General features: G+C 43.4%; 1 protein-coding gene across 13 annotated transcripts in view; it reads left to right on the top strand.

The window, feature by feature from the left end:
- ABL2 (ABL proto-oncogene 2, non-receptor tyrosine kinase) overlaps positions 1-10,140 on the top strand; it is a 115,821-nt gene extending 105,681 nt beyond the window's left edge. For 6 of the 13 annotated variants that reach the window (XM_055255718.2, XM_055255716.2, XM_055255719.2 and 3 more), the window contains 5 exons: positions 499-683; positions 2,975-3,127; positions 5,260-5,349; positions 7,301-7,474; positions 8,313-10,140. In XM_055255718.2, coding sequence (XP_055111693.1) covers positions 499-683; positions 2,975-3,127; positions 5,260-5,349; positions 7,301-7,474; positions 8,313-10,036 — 2,326 coding nt within the window. In that variant the 3' untranslated portion in view covers positions 10,037-10,140. Of the gene's footprint in view, positions 1-498; positions 684-2,974; positions 3,128-5,259; positions 5,350-6,912; positions 7,278-7,300; positions 7,475-8,312 lie in introns of those variants that run through there. The other 7 variants (XM_055255724.2, XM_055255722.2, XM_055255723.2 and 4 more) reach the window with 3 other exon arrangements.
- The last annotated feature ends 5,669 nt before the right edge of the window (positions 10,141-15,809 follow it).

Genomic DNA, 15,809 nt, shown 5'->3' with positions numbered 1-15,809 from the left:
TTACAGGAATGTGCCACCATGCCCGGCTAAGTGTTTTTTTATGTTTTTTTTTTTTTTTTTGTAGACTGGGTTTCGCCATGTTGCCCCGGCTGGTCCTGAACTCTTGAGCTCAGGAGATGCACCCACCTTGGCCTCCCAAAGTGCTAGGATTACAGGTGTGAGCCACCACACCTGGCCTAGTGGCTGAATTTTTAAAATAGTTTTCTGCCTTAGTAAATAACTAGTCTTGTAGAAAAGCATCTATTGCTTACCTATCCCAGTGTACTTATAAATAGGGACCCATTTTATAAAGCCTGCTTTATTCTGCTTCTTGATGAGTGCTCTACAGTGACATATCATTAGTGGCTTTCTAAGGTGTTAGTGATTATCAGAAAATACTACCATATTTGTCAGCACTTACTTAACTCTGCCTATAACACAAAGAATCAAGAATAGAGTGTTCATGACCATTTTCCTCACCATCTGAATGGAATCACATTAGGGTTCTCTTTCCCACAGAGATCTTGCAGCTCGTAACTGCCTAGTGGGAGAAAACCATGTGGTAAAAGTGGCTGACTTTGGCTTAAGTAGATTGATGACTGGAGACACTTACACTGCTCATGCTGGAGCCAAATTTCCTATTAAGTGGACAGCACCAGAGAGTCTTGCCTACAATACCTTCTCAATTAAATCTGACGTCTGGGGTAAGGTTGAAAGGGATTTTTTCTGTGTCATTTTATTTTTTTTTATAAATGCCTTGATTCTTTAGAGCTTCTCTTATGATGTTCAGTATCCTCTACCTTTACCTGCCATTCTTCTTCAGTTATTCAGCAAGCATTTGTTAAATACCTCCTATCTGCCAGGACTGTGTTCAGAACTTGCATAAACAGATGTATAGGCATGGTGTGGTGGCTCACGTTTGTAATTACAGCACTTTGGGCCGAGATGGGTGGATCACTTGAGGTCAAGAGTTCGAGACCAGCCTGGCCAACATGGTGAACTCCCGTCTCTACTAACTACAAAAATTAGCCAGGCATGGTGGCATGCGCCAGTAATCCCAGCTGTTCGGGAGGCTGAAGGCTGAGGCAGGGGAATTGCTTGAGCCTGGGGGGCAGAGATTGCAGTGAGCCAAGATGGCACCACTGCACTCCAGCCTGGGCAATAGAGCGAGACTCTGTCTAAAAAAAAAGTATAAAGAAGAAAGTTTAGGGCCAGGCACGGTGGCTCATGCCTGTAATCCCAGCACTTTGGGAGGCTGAGGTAGGTGGACCACCTGAGGTCAGGAGTTTGAGACCAGCCTGACCAACATGGTGAAACCCCATCTCTACTAAAAATACAAAAATTAGCCGGGTCGTGGTGGTGCACCATGTAATCCCAGCTACCCGGGAGGCTGAGGCAGGAGAATCACTTGAACCCGGGAGCTGGAGGTTGTGGTGAGCCGAGATCACACCATTGTACTCCATCCACCCTGCGCAACAAGAACAAAACTCTGTCTCAAACAAAAAAAAAAAAAAAAGAAAGTTTTAAAAAAGAAAGTCCCTGCCTTCAGAGAGCTCACAGTCTAGATCTCTTATTGCATTGGAGTGCTGATGATCCTCTCTCTGTAAAGCATCCTATTTCTGCGTTAGGTTTTTTGTTTTTATTTTTGAGACAGAGTCTTGCTCTGTTGTCCAGGCTGGAGTGCAGTGGCACAATCTCAGCTCACTGCAACCTCCATCTCCCGGGTTCAAGCGATTCTCCTGCCTCAGCCTCCAGAGTTGCTGGGACTACAGGCATGCATCACCATGCCCGGCTAATTTTTGTCATAGTAGTAGAGATGAGGTTTCATCATGTTGGCCAGGCTGGTCTCGAACTGCTGACCTCAAATGATCCACCTGCCTTGGCCTCCCAAAGTGTTGGGGTTACAGGCGTGAGCCACTGCACATGGCCTCACATTAGGTTTTATCACTCATTTGCAGAGTACTGTGACACAGAGCTTTTTTTTTTTTTTTTTTTTTCAAGGGAAGTGTGATGAGGTTTCCTCTAGAATTTGTCCTAACTGATCTGGTTTCTACTGCTCTGAGAAGTAATATGATTTGGTTGAAGCTTAGTAGACTGAACAATCTGGAAATTTGGGATTGTGGACCAATAGAAATAGTCATAGGATTCTAAGTCATTTTCTACTAGAAATCTCAAACTCAAATAACTGTGACAAAATCAAACAGATTTTTTTCTGCTCTGAATTTTGTCTGATTTTAAATGAATCTGTTTTTATTTTATTCCTCTTATATTAGCTGACTTTAAAACCGTTATACTTATTAGATACAGTGGTTCTCCTTTATCCTCAAGAGAATACATTCTAAGACCCCCCTTGGATGCTTGAAACCAAGGATAGTGTCAAGCCCTGGATATATAATCTTTTTTTGATCTGATAACCGAGAGGTCTTCTCAGTGACTAAGGGGTGGGTAGCATCTATGGTGTGGATATGTTGAGTAAAAGGATGATCTATGTGCGAGGCGGGAAGGAGAAGCATGGCTTGAGAGTTCATCATGCAACTCAGGGCAGCATGCAATTTAAAACTTTAGAATTGTTTATTTCTGGAATTTTCTATTTAATATTTTTGGACCTTGGTTGACTGTGAGTAGCTGAAACTGTGGGAAGTGAAACCATGGATAAGGGGTGACTACCGTATATCAAAAACTTTTCTAAGAATAGTTGGATTATGTCTCAGATTTCTTAAATGGTCATAGTTTATTTTCCCTCGTATAGTAAAGGAAATCTAAATAAAAATTGGGAAATTTAAATAAAACTGTCTTGATTATCTGCAGCATTCCTGCTGCAAATATTTTAGAAGGACAAGTCATGCTGTAAGAATTGATAAAAGAGTATATTCTATATTAATGTTGTTGTAACAGTGTGTGAATGTTACCTAAAATATGAAAGAGAATCACCTAATTATGTAAAATAAATAATCGGAGAAGAAACACTAAGTGCTTTTTTAAATTCCTTATGCAGCTTTTGGGGTACTGTTGTGGGAAATTGCTACCTATGGAATGTCACCATATCCAGGTATTGACCTGTCTCAGGTCTATGACCTACTAGAAAAAGGATATCGAATGGAACAGCCTGAGGGTTGCCCCCCTAAGGTTTATGAACTTATGAGAGCATGTGAGTATTTTTGCATGTTTTAATTTTGAAGGCATAAGCTAGCAGTTCAGAATAGTTAACAAAATTAGAAACATTTCTCCTCTCAGTGTTGTTAGATTGAATCCAGCCTCATAACATTTAAAGAGTTTATCATTGATCAGCCAGTTGTTGTATCATATACTATTGAATCTTACTGGAATCCTAAGCATAGTTGTTATGGCCCAAATATTGACCCAGTTTCTCAGAGACATTTGCATATTTAATAAGATAAGAAATTGAGGTTAGAGATTAAGGTGGGGAGGGCTGTTTTGAACTAGATAAAAATGATTGCTAAAGAATGCATAAGAATAACCTCTGTGGTGGATAAAAGAAGCATCCAATTGCTTGCAGATGAAAAAGTAGGAAAGTGAATAGTGGATTAAATTGCAGGGTTTTGTTTGTTTGTTTGTTTGTTTTTGTTGTTGTTTTTCAAACACTCTTGCTCTGTTGCCCAGACTGGAGTGCAGTGACGCGATTTCGGCTCACTGAAACCTCTACCTCCTGGGTTCAAGTGATTTTCGTGCCTCAGCTCCTGAGTAGCTGGAACCACAGGCACGCACACCATGCCCAGCTAATTTTTTTTTTTTTTTTTGAGACGGACTCTCGCTATGTTGCCCATGCTGGAGTGCAGTGGCATAATCTTTGCAACCTCCGCCCCCCAAGTTCAAGCCATTCTCCTGCCTCAGCCTCCCAAGTAGCTGGGACTACAGACATCCGCCACCATGCCTGGCTAATTTTTGTATTTTTGGTAGAGATGGGGTTTTGCCATGTTGGTCAGGCTGGTCTCGAACTCCTAACCTCAAGTGATGCGCCCGCCTTAGCCTCCCAAAGTGCTGGGATTACAGGTGTAAGCCACCACGCCTGGCCTAATTTTTGTATTTTTAGTAGAGACAAGGTTTCACCATGTTGGCCAGGCTGGTCTCGAACTCCTGGTCTCAAGTGATCTGCCCACCTCAGTCTCCCAAAATGCTGGGAATAGAGATGTGGGCCACCGGGCCTGGTCCCAATTGCAGTTGTGTTTGAACATAAGTCTGTGTTGTTTCCTCATTGAACATTGACGTTCTCTGTTGCACTTTGTCAAAAATGAACTCTGAGATCCTCCTTTTTGATATCCTTTTATATTTCTGAATATATACAGTTGATTATTTATATGGTTAGGCTGAGTTTGAAGACAGGTTTTACTTCTTTTATTTTCAAGTGGAAGAAAGCTTGCCATTTTCTAAACCATCTCCCTGTTTCTCCTCATCCTTTTATTAGAGGGAATAGGAGATGAGGCTAAATTGAAGCACCAGCCTTAGAAAGTGGGTTCATGGCCAGGTGCGGTGGCTCACACCTGTAATTCTAGCAGTTTGGGAGGCCAAAGTGAGCAGATTGCTTGAGCTCAGGAGTTCAAAAGCAACCTGAGCAATGTGGCAAAATCCCATCTACATAAAAAATACAGTAGCTTGAGATCGCTGTGTGTGCTCACTTTGGCTGGGCTCAGTGGCTCACGCCTGTAATCCCAGCACTTTGGGAGGCTGAGGCAGGTGGATCACCTGAGGTCAGGAGTTCAAGACCAGCATGGCCAACATGGCGAAACCCCTGTCTCTACTAAAAATACAAAAATTAGCCAGATGTGGTGGCGTGTGCCTGTAGCCCCAGCAAATCGGGAGGCTGAGGCTGGAGAATCACTTGAACCCAGGAGGCGGAGGTTGCAGTGAACCGAGATCATGCCACTGCACTCCAGCCTGGGTGACAGAGTGAGACTCTGTCTCAAAAAAAAAAAAAAAAATTAGCCGGGCGTGGTGTTGCACACCCATAGTTCCAGCTACTTGGAGAGCTGAGGCAGGAGGATTGTTTGAACCCAGGAGGTCAAGGCTGCATCAAGTCAAGATCATGGCACTGCACTCCAGCCTGGGTAACAAAACTGTCTCAAAGAAAAAAGGAATTTAGAAAGTGGATTCATTATACGTCTGAGTCTAGAGCTGAGAAATGGCTATGTTGCTATCATTGTGAACATGCTGTAACTGTACTTTAGTAAGTGTATGTCATGATGCGTAGAACCCATTATTAGATATACCACTGGATATTGAATTTCTGCAGAGTTTTTAATATTTTCTTCTTCTGTTACATAGGCTGGAAGTGGAGCCCTGCCGATAGGCCCTCTTTTGCTGAAACACACCAAGCTTTTGAAACCATGTTCCATGACTCCAGCATTTCTGAAGGTGAGAATCTGTTGGATTTACTGTTGGTGACTAATTCTGGGTAGCGGTGGTGGTGGGGATAATGGTAATTACATTTCAAAAATGATCAACTTTTGTAGTTTGGGACTCTGTTTCATGATATTGAATTAAATTTTGACCTTTACTATTGCTGTGTTACTTTTTTTGCTATTTTCAGTGCATCTTTGTGTCTCATAAAATTGGAATTATATTTTTAACTTTTAACTACAAGGACGTTGCATCAGAGTATAGTTTATAATAGTGAGAAATTATGAACAACTTAAATATCTGGTGGCCTGTAAATTATTACAACCATATAGCCGAATATTTAAAATGATATTCATATATATATACTTTTTTTTTTTTTTTTTGAGACAGAGTCTCACTCTATCACCCAGGCTGGAGTGCAGTGGTGCGATGTCAGCTCACTGCAACCTCCACCTCCCAAGTTCAAGCGATTCTTGTGCCTCAGCCTCCTGAGTAGCTGGGATTGCAGGCAGCTGCTACCACACCTGGCTAATTTTTGTTATTTTTAGTAGAGATGGGGTTTCGCCATGTTGGCCAGGCTGGTCTTGAACTCCTAACCTTAAGTGATCCACCCACCTTGGCCTCCCAAAGTGCTGGGATTACATGTGTGAGCCACAGCGCCCAGCCTTCTTGGATATATTGACATGGAAAGGAGTTAAAGGTTAACTTTAACTTAGTAAACGAGGATATCCAGATGTCCAATAACCATATTTAACATTATTCATCATAGAGAAATACAAAATCAAACCACAATGAGATACCAATCCACAGCCTACCAGAAAGGCTAATATTAAAATCAGGCTGGCCAGGCATGGTGGCTCACGCCTGTAATTCCAGCACTTTGGGAGGCCTAGGTAGGTGGATCACTTGAGGTCAGCAGTTGGAGACTAGCGTGGCCAACATGGTGAAACCCCGTCTCTACTAAAAATACAAAAACTAGCCAGGCGTGATGGTGGGTGCCTGTAATCCCAGCTACTTGGGAGGCTGAGGCAGGAGAATCACTTGAACCCGGGAGACAGAGGTTGCAGTGAGCTGAGATCACACCTCTGCACTTTAGCCTGGGCGACAGAGCAAGACTCCCTGTCAAAAAAAAAAAAAAAAGACTGGGCACTGTGGTTCACACCTGTAATCCCAGCACTTCGGGAGGCTGAGGCGGGTGGATCACAAGTTCCGGAGTTCGAGACCAGCCTGGCCAACATGGTGAAACCCCATCTCTACTAAAAATACAAAGAATAGCTGGGTGTGGTGGTGGGCTCCTGTAATCCCAGCTATTTGGGAGGCTGAGACAGCAGAATCGTTTGAACATGGGAGGCAGAGGTTGCAGTGTGCGGAGATCACGCCATTGCACTCCAGCCTGGGCAACAGGGTGAGACTCCATCTGCAAGAAAAAACAAAAAACAAAAAACAAAAAATAATAACATCAAATTTTAGCAAGCATGCAGAGTAACCACAGCTTTCATGCAAAATAGTATCGCCATTTGGGGACAGGTTGGCAGGGCCTAATAAACCTGAATGTACATATACCCTGTGATCCACCAGTTCTCCTACATTGTGCCAATCAGACGTGCATAACATTGTGAACCAAAAGACATAGCAGGATGATGCTAGCAACGTATTCATAGTAACTCCAAACTGGAAACAACCTAAACATCCATCAAGAGGAGAACAGGTGGATTATGGTATATTCACAAGTTGGCATGTTACACAGCAATGAGAACCCCTGCCACATGCAGCAGCGTGGACGAACCTACAGACATGATACTGGGTGAAAGAAGCCAGACAAAAGAGTACATACTTTATGATTCCGTGTATGTATTTTAGTACTCTATTTGCCAGTTCTTTCTCAGTTGTGTGCCTTTTCTGAAAAGAACTCCCTTTTTCTGCTATGAAATTGTTCTTTGTATCGGTCCCCTTGTCTTCCTTACAGAGGTAGCTGAGGAGCTTGGGAGAGCCGCCTCCTCATCATCTGTTGTTCCGTACCTGCCCCGGCTACCTATACTTCCTTCCAAGACTCGGACACTGAAGAAACAGGTAGAGAACAAGGAGAACATTGAAGGGGCACAAGATGCCACAGAAAATTCTGCTTCCAGTTTAGCACCAGGTATGGGTTCCTTAGCAGGTAGAATCAAAATAGAAACTGCCTTGTTTAAAGAAGCATGGGGTATGAGGCTTTTATGTCCACTTTCATGCCCGTCCTCCCTGAGGAAAACATGGCATCTCTTTTACCCACCCATGAAGCCCTTGGCTATCCATCCAACATACAACTCTGGCTCCAGTTTCATCTCCTTACCTCTGAGTTCCCAAGTAGGTATCATCTTTACAGTTCTGTCAAAAACTTCGCTGAACCTGATAGAGGAGAAGAGGTTGCGCAGTGGTTTTTAAAGAAAGGATGAGTGTTGAGGTAATAACCAGCAGGTTATCTCCTCCCCCATTTTTTTTTTTTTTTTTTTTTTTGAGATGGAGTCTCACTGTGTCGCCCAGGCTGGAGTACAGTGGTGCGATCTCGGCTCACTGCCAGCTCCACCTCCCGGGTTCACGCCATTCTCCTGCCTCAGCTTCCTGAGTAGCTGGGACTACAGGCGCCCGCCACCATGCCCAGCTAATTTTTTGTATTTTTAGTAGTGATGGGGTTTCGTCATGTTAGCCAGGATGGTCTTGATCTCCTGACCTCCTGATTCTCCCGCCTCGGCCTCCCAAAGTGCTGGGATTACAGGCATGAGCCACCGCGCCTGGCCTCCTATCTTCCCCCGTTTTTAACTCACATCACATTTGGAACACCAGTCACTGTGAAATGGTAATGTATTTATTATTTGCCTCTGAGTCCTGCCGACACCTGACATTTGATAAATGCTGACAAAACTCATAATGCAGCCTCGGTAACTGAAATTAATAGATTCACTTCTTGTCTTCTAATTTACTGATCAGCCATTTCTCATCAGGGTTCATCAGAGGTGCACAGGCCTCCAGTGGATCCCCAGCACTGCCTCGAAAGCAAAGAGACAAGTCACCCAGCAGCCTCTTGGAAGATGCCAAAGAGACATGCTTCACCAGGGATAGGAAGGGGGGCTTCTTCAGCTCCTTCATGAAAAAGAGAAATGCTCCTACACCCCCCAAACGCAGCAGCTCCTTCCGAGAAATGGAGAATCAGCCCCATAAGAAATACGAACTCACGGGTAACTTCTCATCTGTTGCTTCTCTACAGCATGCTGATGGGTTCTCTTTCACTCCTGCCCAGCAAGAGGCGAATCTGGTGCCACCCAAGTGCTATGGGGGGAGCTTTGCACAGAGGAACCTCTGTAATGATGACAGTGGTGGGGGTGGGGGCAGTGGCACTGCTGGGGGTGGGTGGTCTGGCATCACAGGCTTCTTTACACCACGCTTAATCAAAAAGACACTGGGCTTACGAGCAGGTAAACCCACAGCCAGTGATGACACTTCCAAGCCTTTTCCAAGGTCAAACTCTACATCTTCCATGTCCTCAGGGCTTCCAGAGCAGGATAGGATGGCAATGACCCTTCCCAGGAACTGCCAGAGGTCCAAACTGCAGCTGGAAAGGACAGTGTCCACCTCTTCTCAGCCAGAAGAGAACGTGGACAGGGCCAATGACATGCTTCCAAAAAAATCAGAGGAAAGTGCTGCTCCAAGCAGGGACAGACCAAAAGCCAAGTTATTGCCCAGAGGAGCCACAGCTCTTCCTCTCAGAACACCCTCTGGGGATCTAGCCATTACAGAGAAGGACTCTCCAGGGGTGGGAGTGGCTGGAGTGGCAGCTGCCCCCAAGGGCAAAGAGAAGAATGGTGGGGCACGACTTGGGATGGCTGGAGTTCCAGAGGATGGAGAGCAGCCGGGCTGGCCTTCTCCAGCCAAGGCTGCCCCCATCCTCCCAACCACTCACAACCACAAAGTGCCAGTCCTTATCTCACCCACTCTGAAACACACTCCAGCTGACGTGCAGCTCATTGGCACAGACTCTCAGGGGAATAAATTCAAGCTCTTATCTGAGCATCAGGTCACATCCTCTGGAGACAAGGACCGACCCCGACGGGTAAAACCAAAGTGTGCCCCACCCCCACCACCAGTGATGAGACTACTGCAGCATCCGTCCATCTGCACAGACCCTACAGAAGAGCCGACTGCCCTAACTGCAGGACAGTCCACGTCAGAAACACAGGAAGGAGGAAAGAAGGCAGCTCCGGGCACAGTGCCCATCAGTGGGAAAGCTGGGAGGCCAGTGATGCCTCCACCTCAAGTGCCTCTGCCCACATGTTCCATCTCGCCAGCCAAAATGGCCAACGGCACAGCAGGTACTAAAGTGGCTCTGAGAAAAACCAAACAAGCCGCTGAGAAAATCTCAGCAGACAAAATCAGCAAAGAGGCCCTGCTGGAATGTGCTGACCTACTGTCCAGTGCAATCACGGAACCTGTGCCCAACAGCCAGCTGGTAGACACTGGACACCAGCTGCTTGACTACTGCTCAGGCTATGTGGACTGCATCCCTCAAACTCGCAACAAATTTGCCTTCCGAGAGGCTGTGAGCAAACTGGAACTCAGCCTGCAGGAGCTACAGGTTTCTTCAGCAGCTGCTGGTGTGCCCGGGACAAACCCTGTCCTTAATAACTTACTGTCATGTGTACAGGAAATCAGTGATGTGGTGCAGAGGTAGCCACTGTTAGCCTGGTGGGAAAATGCACACATTTCTGAGGGGAGAGGGAAAGGGACTTGTTTTCCTGTGTTCTTGTTTTCAGAAAATGAAAGACTCATACTTGAGTGTGTTTATGTGAAGTACCTCAGATCCCTGAGTTCTCAACGTTTACAGTTTCATCTCAAAAATAAAAAGCAAACCACATAAGTATAGGAGAGGTAAATTAAGTGGGGGCAAGGCAGTAGTGGGCAGGGTCGGAAACTGCACTGGAAAATAGGGAACGTGTGTATGTCATAAGGAAGGCAATGCAGGCCATCCCTACCTGGAATGCTGGGAGGTGCTAGGCAGGGCTGCTCTCAGCAAGACCGCAGCAGCTGCACCCAGATCTGGGGCTCTGGTAGGTACTAATGGTGATTATGCTCCAATTTACCTAATGAATTCGGTGGGACAGAAGAAAAGAAAGCTGGAAATGTACCAAGAGAAATTTTTGTTCAGGGCTGTTGGAAGCAGCTGTTAGCCTTGCTTCCACAAGGCCGTTGCTGCTGTAATAAGAACTGCAAATCAGAGTGCTACAACATAAAACTGGGAAATATGGCCCTATCTGAATGCCTCTGTCCTGTTTTCCGCTGGTGTATCAGTGCAGGAAGTAAAGAATGCTGGAAAGTTGAATCGGAGAGATTGAAAACCTTCTCCAAAATCTTACACAGATGAGCAGAAGTCACTTCTCCCAGTCTGGTGTATTATTTCATAATGGACCAGGATCAGCTTCCTGCCTGTTGGTGGCTATCTGTAAACCATAAGTACAGGGGTCTCCCTAGTGGTTCTTCTCTGTCTTTTGCTGGGCAGGCTGTCTTCCTTTATTCCTGGTAGCATTCAGAGCATTAACCAGTGTTGATTTTGAAAATAGTAGTCCCTACAGGTTCTCACAAAGGAATGAATCCTGTTCTGATACAGTTCCCCTGCATACTGACATACTGGCCAAAGACTTGAGCAGCTGTGTATTTTTCTTTATCAACTAAAATACCAGGGAGATGGTCTTTTCTTGAAACCCAGTTTCCTGTGTGTGACTGAGAGGAAAAGCTGGCTTGGTCCTAATGGCTGTTTCTCTGTACCTTTCCCCTCCCTTATCACCTTAAGCCCAATCTAGGTAGAGAATAGGGAGAGGCATTCTCCTCTCTATGAATTTGAAGTGAATCACCCCCACATTATTCTCACATGCTTTTTTCTCTCACATATTCCTCCCTACCCCCCCCCCCCACCCAATCATTGTGCTTATTTGTACAGATCTTATTGGGAATATTCTTTATTTATTTTGTCATTTCACTTCTATTTTAAGAATGCATAATTGAAGGAGTAGTCATTTTCAGGGAGCACCAGGTAGACCCTGGGAACCTAATGACTTAATCCTTAAATATGTTTTGCCCTTGAAAAATAGGCCTTTTCCTTCCCTACTTAGTTATAATTGTGGAAGCTAATTAGGATGGCATGGAAGTGAATCTAATGAGTTAGGTATTGTTAATGTTCTTGGTATCGGGTCTAATTCCAGTTACTGCTTCATTCTCTTTTTAAAGCTTTATGAATACTTCCCCCATCCTCCCCAAGGAGAGCTCAATACACATGTATTTTTATTTTATTCTCTCAAAGGAATATTAGCTTAGGAAGATAGGAATTCAACATTGAGCAGTGAGTTTTCTTCCTGGCTCTGTCATTGATACACTGTCAAACCACAGCCTCATCTCTTAATCTATTCAATTAAGGTAATAGTACATGTTCTCAAGGGTGTTGCAAGTAAGTATGCAGCTATCCCTTGGAGAGCCTCTCTGGAAAGCTCTTTTAGTGCAGTGTTGTTATGCTGAATGGTTTTCCATTATCTTATTTGCTGAGTAGAAAATATTAATGAAATTAAGAATTGTTGAGATTATATGAATTGGGCTAGAATACTAAGGGGGAAACTATTTTTTGAATAGACTTTGGCATTTTTGACCAAGAACAAAATTGAGTTTTCATTGGAAAGAAAGGAAACCTTGATTCTTAACCATTGCTGCTCCAAAGGAGGCCCAGGTTAAGAGGATCAGAGGAGACACGTGGTGCTGGGCATTCCTGGCAGGTGTTGGGTGATCCCCACAGTATGTCACCTGCAGTTGCAGCACAGGCAGCTAGTGATCAGGTTCATCTCCTCCTAGTGGATGGAAGAGAACTCAGATGTAAAAACCAGCAGTCCTTCTGTCACCTTCTTTCCTGCCATTCTCGCTCATCATACATGTCCATAAACTTGAAGAACTCGTTTTAGCAGTTAGCCTTTTAAGGTCGAGGATGGGAAAGCTAAAACTTTAGAATATATTATTATGCTGCTTTTTAGGTTTATCCCTGTTGTGGGATGCAAGTTAAGGGACTGTAATTGTTTTTCAGGGTTTTTTTGTTTTTTGTGTTTTAAGCAAGGGCTCTGTTTTCCCTTGAGAGTTCTGGAACTAAGCCTTGGAGAAACACTACTGAGTGTATTTAGGATTTAGGCTCCTAGTTTTCTTGCCCAACAACAATCTGAAGGGTAGGGGGTGGGGGCTGTGTCTTACTCAGGGGCAGCACCTAGCTGTCTTGCCTACAGTGGGTGCACAATATATAAATGGAATTGATTTTTGTCAACACTGTCAAGAGTGTCATTGACTATTGGAGCACACCCCGTCCACATGATGCTTGAATTATGTAACTTCAGGGGTTGAGGGCTCAAGGTTCAGGTTAAAGAGGCACTGTCAACTTACTAAACAAGCATAACTTAGGTTTTTCCTTTTTCTACTTGAAAAGGACCAGCTCAAACACAGACCCTTATGTAAATTAAAAGGTTTGAATCCAAAGCAGAGAAAACTGCTTCTAGAAAAGTGCGGTTTAATTTTAACTATTCTAAAAGCAGTGAGCAAAGGCCCTCGCCCAAGGCGTTGACAGTTTTCTAAAGTGGTTATGCTGTATATCTGGATACATGCCTTTGGGCTGCCACTGCTTGATTCCTTTCATGTACAGATAATATTACTTCAGTTTAGATTTCCCACTTTAAAATGCAGCGATTTGTGTTGAATACATCTTGATTGTGCTTTACCTAAAGTATTTTCTTAAAAGGCTTTGTGTAAAATTTAAATGTATATATTTTCCTGTAGATTTCCATCATGATTTTCAGAGATTAGCCTTAAAAAATTTGGCCCTAAGAAATTCATTCAGTGTTTTTCTAGATGACCTCTGTACATAGAGGTCATTATAGTGGAGACCCTTTACCAGCAGCATTTTAGGATTTAAATTAGATAGAAAGTTTCTTAGGATTCATCTGAAAGTTGGCTAGTAAAATATTTCCCAGGTAATAAAGCATGCTGACTTTGCTAAGGCACTGCCCATTTTTTATTTAACTAAAGTCATGGAGATTTTGAGTTTAAAGGATGCAGTATAGATAGTGGTTTAGTGTTTAGGCTCTAATGCCGGTCTAAAAGGCAAGTCATTTAACCTTGGGAGCCTCAGTTTCCTCACTGTAAAACAGGGATAATAATAGTAACTACCTCAGGGTTGTAAGGATTAAATTAGATGATATTTGTAAGATACTTAGCTCAAGTGCCTGGCACACAATGAGCACACTCTATAAATGTTCTACTACTACTATTATTAACACCTAGTCTAAGGATGCACAGCAGAATCCCCTAGGGTTAAAAAACAAAACAAAACAAACAAGAAAACTGATGGAATATTGCCACTCCAGATCAGAATTCCCAGTGGGCTGGAGTCTCGGCCATGTATTCTCCAGTAATCTCGCCAGGTGTTTGAAACACCCAGTGCTGTCTGAAAACTATCAGTACCCCAACCCTTTTCTTTATAGATTAAGAAACTAGCAGAAGATGGTTAAGTTACTTGCCTATTGTCTCAGAATGGTTAATTAGTGGCAGAGCCAAGGCTAGAATTCAAGTCTCTTGACTTTATGGTTGTGGGGTCTTTCCACCATACCTGCTGCCATGTGAGACACTGCAAAAAAGTGGCTCAGACCGACAATCAGCCTGTGTGGTGCTGCACACTTTCTAAAGCACATGTTCCTAACACTCTGACCTTAAGGGGCTTGAATGTGGAGTAATGGGAGCACGAGCCAAGTAAGCACTCAGTAGAATTCAGTCATTTAAAAAATTCTATGGGGTCATTCTTTTGGACAGACCTCAGCAACACAGCAATGTGCACTTTGTAGTAAAGAAATACCAACTTGAGTTTTTTAAAAAAACCTAGTTAGTCCTACATTCCCTTTCCTTTAAAAAAAACTTTATTGTTCACATTATTTTAATGACTATGAGATAATGTATATGAGAGCACTTTGAGAAAATATCAACTGTAATATAACTATAAGGTTGTAGTATTGTCTGTTTAAAAGATAAGACAGTTGATTCAATGTGGATGGACCCTGTGGGGGACCTGAAAATGCAGATATATAAGAATCACCTCTGTCATTTATCACATTTAGAAATATGAAACTGCTTAACGAGTATGAGCAGGTATAGCAAGTGTTTGCTAAAGTTGTACTTTAGAGCTGAATTACTTCAGGAAACTAGGGACCAACTTTTTGGTTTAATTCCGATCTTTAAAAACTAAGAGTGTGTACTCACTCCAGAACACAGAAGCTCTTCCAGGGACCTTGACTCAAGAAGGATGAGGCCCTCTTACTCTTCTCCATTTGTCCACTATATGCTTGGCCATTTATCCTAAATGTGGTGGGAGCAGACTTGTTATCTGTTGATGTTGACAGTGTCTTTTTTAACCTATGTCCTGCATAGTTTTGTTAGGTTTACAGGGGGAGGCGGATGGCCATAAAACCAGTGCACTTTGGGAATTACTTTTCTAGGATTTCCTACCAGTTATAAATGACATTGACATTTGTCATCTATTTTTTTTTCTTTTTCTAAAAAGAATAGCTGAATTTAATTCACCTATTATAAAATACTCAAAAGTAAATTGCATTGGTGGCCACTTTTGAGTTATAGCTACATTTCATTATGACCCCTTCTGCTCCCTTCCAAATTTTGCTACTGATGTCATTCTTGTTATCAGGCTGTGCGCCTACCAGGAGTTCATATTGGGTTGACGGGGTTATCTATATTTTTGTTCTTGATTTTTGAGTTTCATCATCTTGCATTAAATTGTTCCACCTGGATTTGGGGTTTATCTCTGTGCCCTAAGGATCTGCTATGACCAATCCTCTTTTTGTAGGTGGGTCTCTGGCTTAAGTATTGATAGGCTTCAGCGGTTTGTATCTCTGTCTTAGCTTGTATCAAGCCAGTAGTAGCTCACTTCCTTTGTAAATTCCTGCTTCAGTCTGGGATCCGTAGGAGTATGTGAGAACTTCTGAAACGTCTCCAACTCTTAACAGTCAAGATATCTATATCATTTGGATAGAGTTCTGGTTTTCCAACTACTAGACTTAAATTCTAATGCAAAGCTTGCTTTTTTTTTTCTTTTTTTCCAGCAAGCCAGTAGTATTAGTTATTGTTACTTGCTCTGTTCAGCACAACTGTAGTTCACTTGAACTTCACTGTCATTCCCTACGCTCCTCTCTTACTGAGAAGCATGGGTGGGATTCAGGGCTGTGGGACAAGCTGCAGCCTACTCTGGAGCACTCACCCCGGTGACTCAGTCCAGCCTGTCTTTTGGGAAGCTTATTGCAATGTCCAGAAGGATGAATTTCTGCTTTTCATGCCACCTCTCTGAGATATGTATTCTATCTTGAGTATGTACAAGATGATACCTTTTGGCTGGGCACGGTGGCTCATGCCTATAATCCCAG

This window comes from Symphalangus syndactylus, chromosome 12 (genome assembly GCF_028878055.3).
Source record: "Symphalangus syndactylus isolate Jambi chromosome 12, NHGRI_mSymSyn1-v2.1_pri, whole genome shotgun sequence".
Classification (NCBI taxonomy): Eukaryota; Metazoa; Chordata; class Mammalia; order Primates; family Hylobatidae; genus Symphalangus; species Symphalangus syndactylus.
The sequence above is the reverse complement of the archived record's forward strand: the minus strand, read 5'-3'. Positions and strand labels throughout refer to the sequence as shown.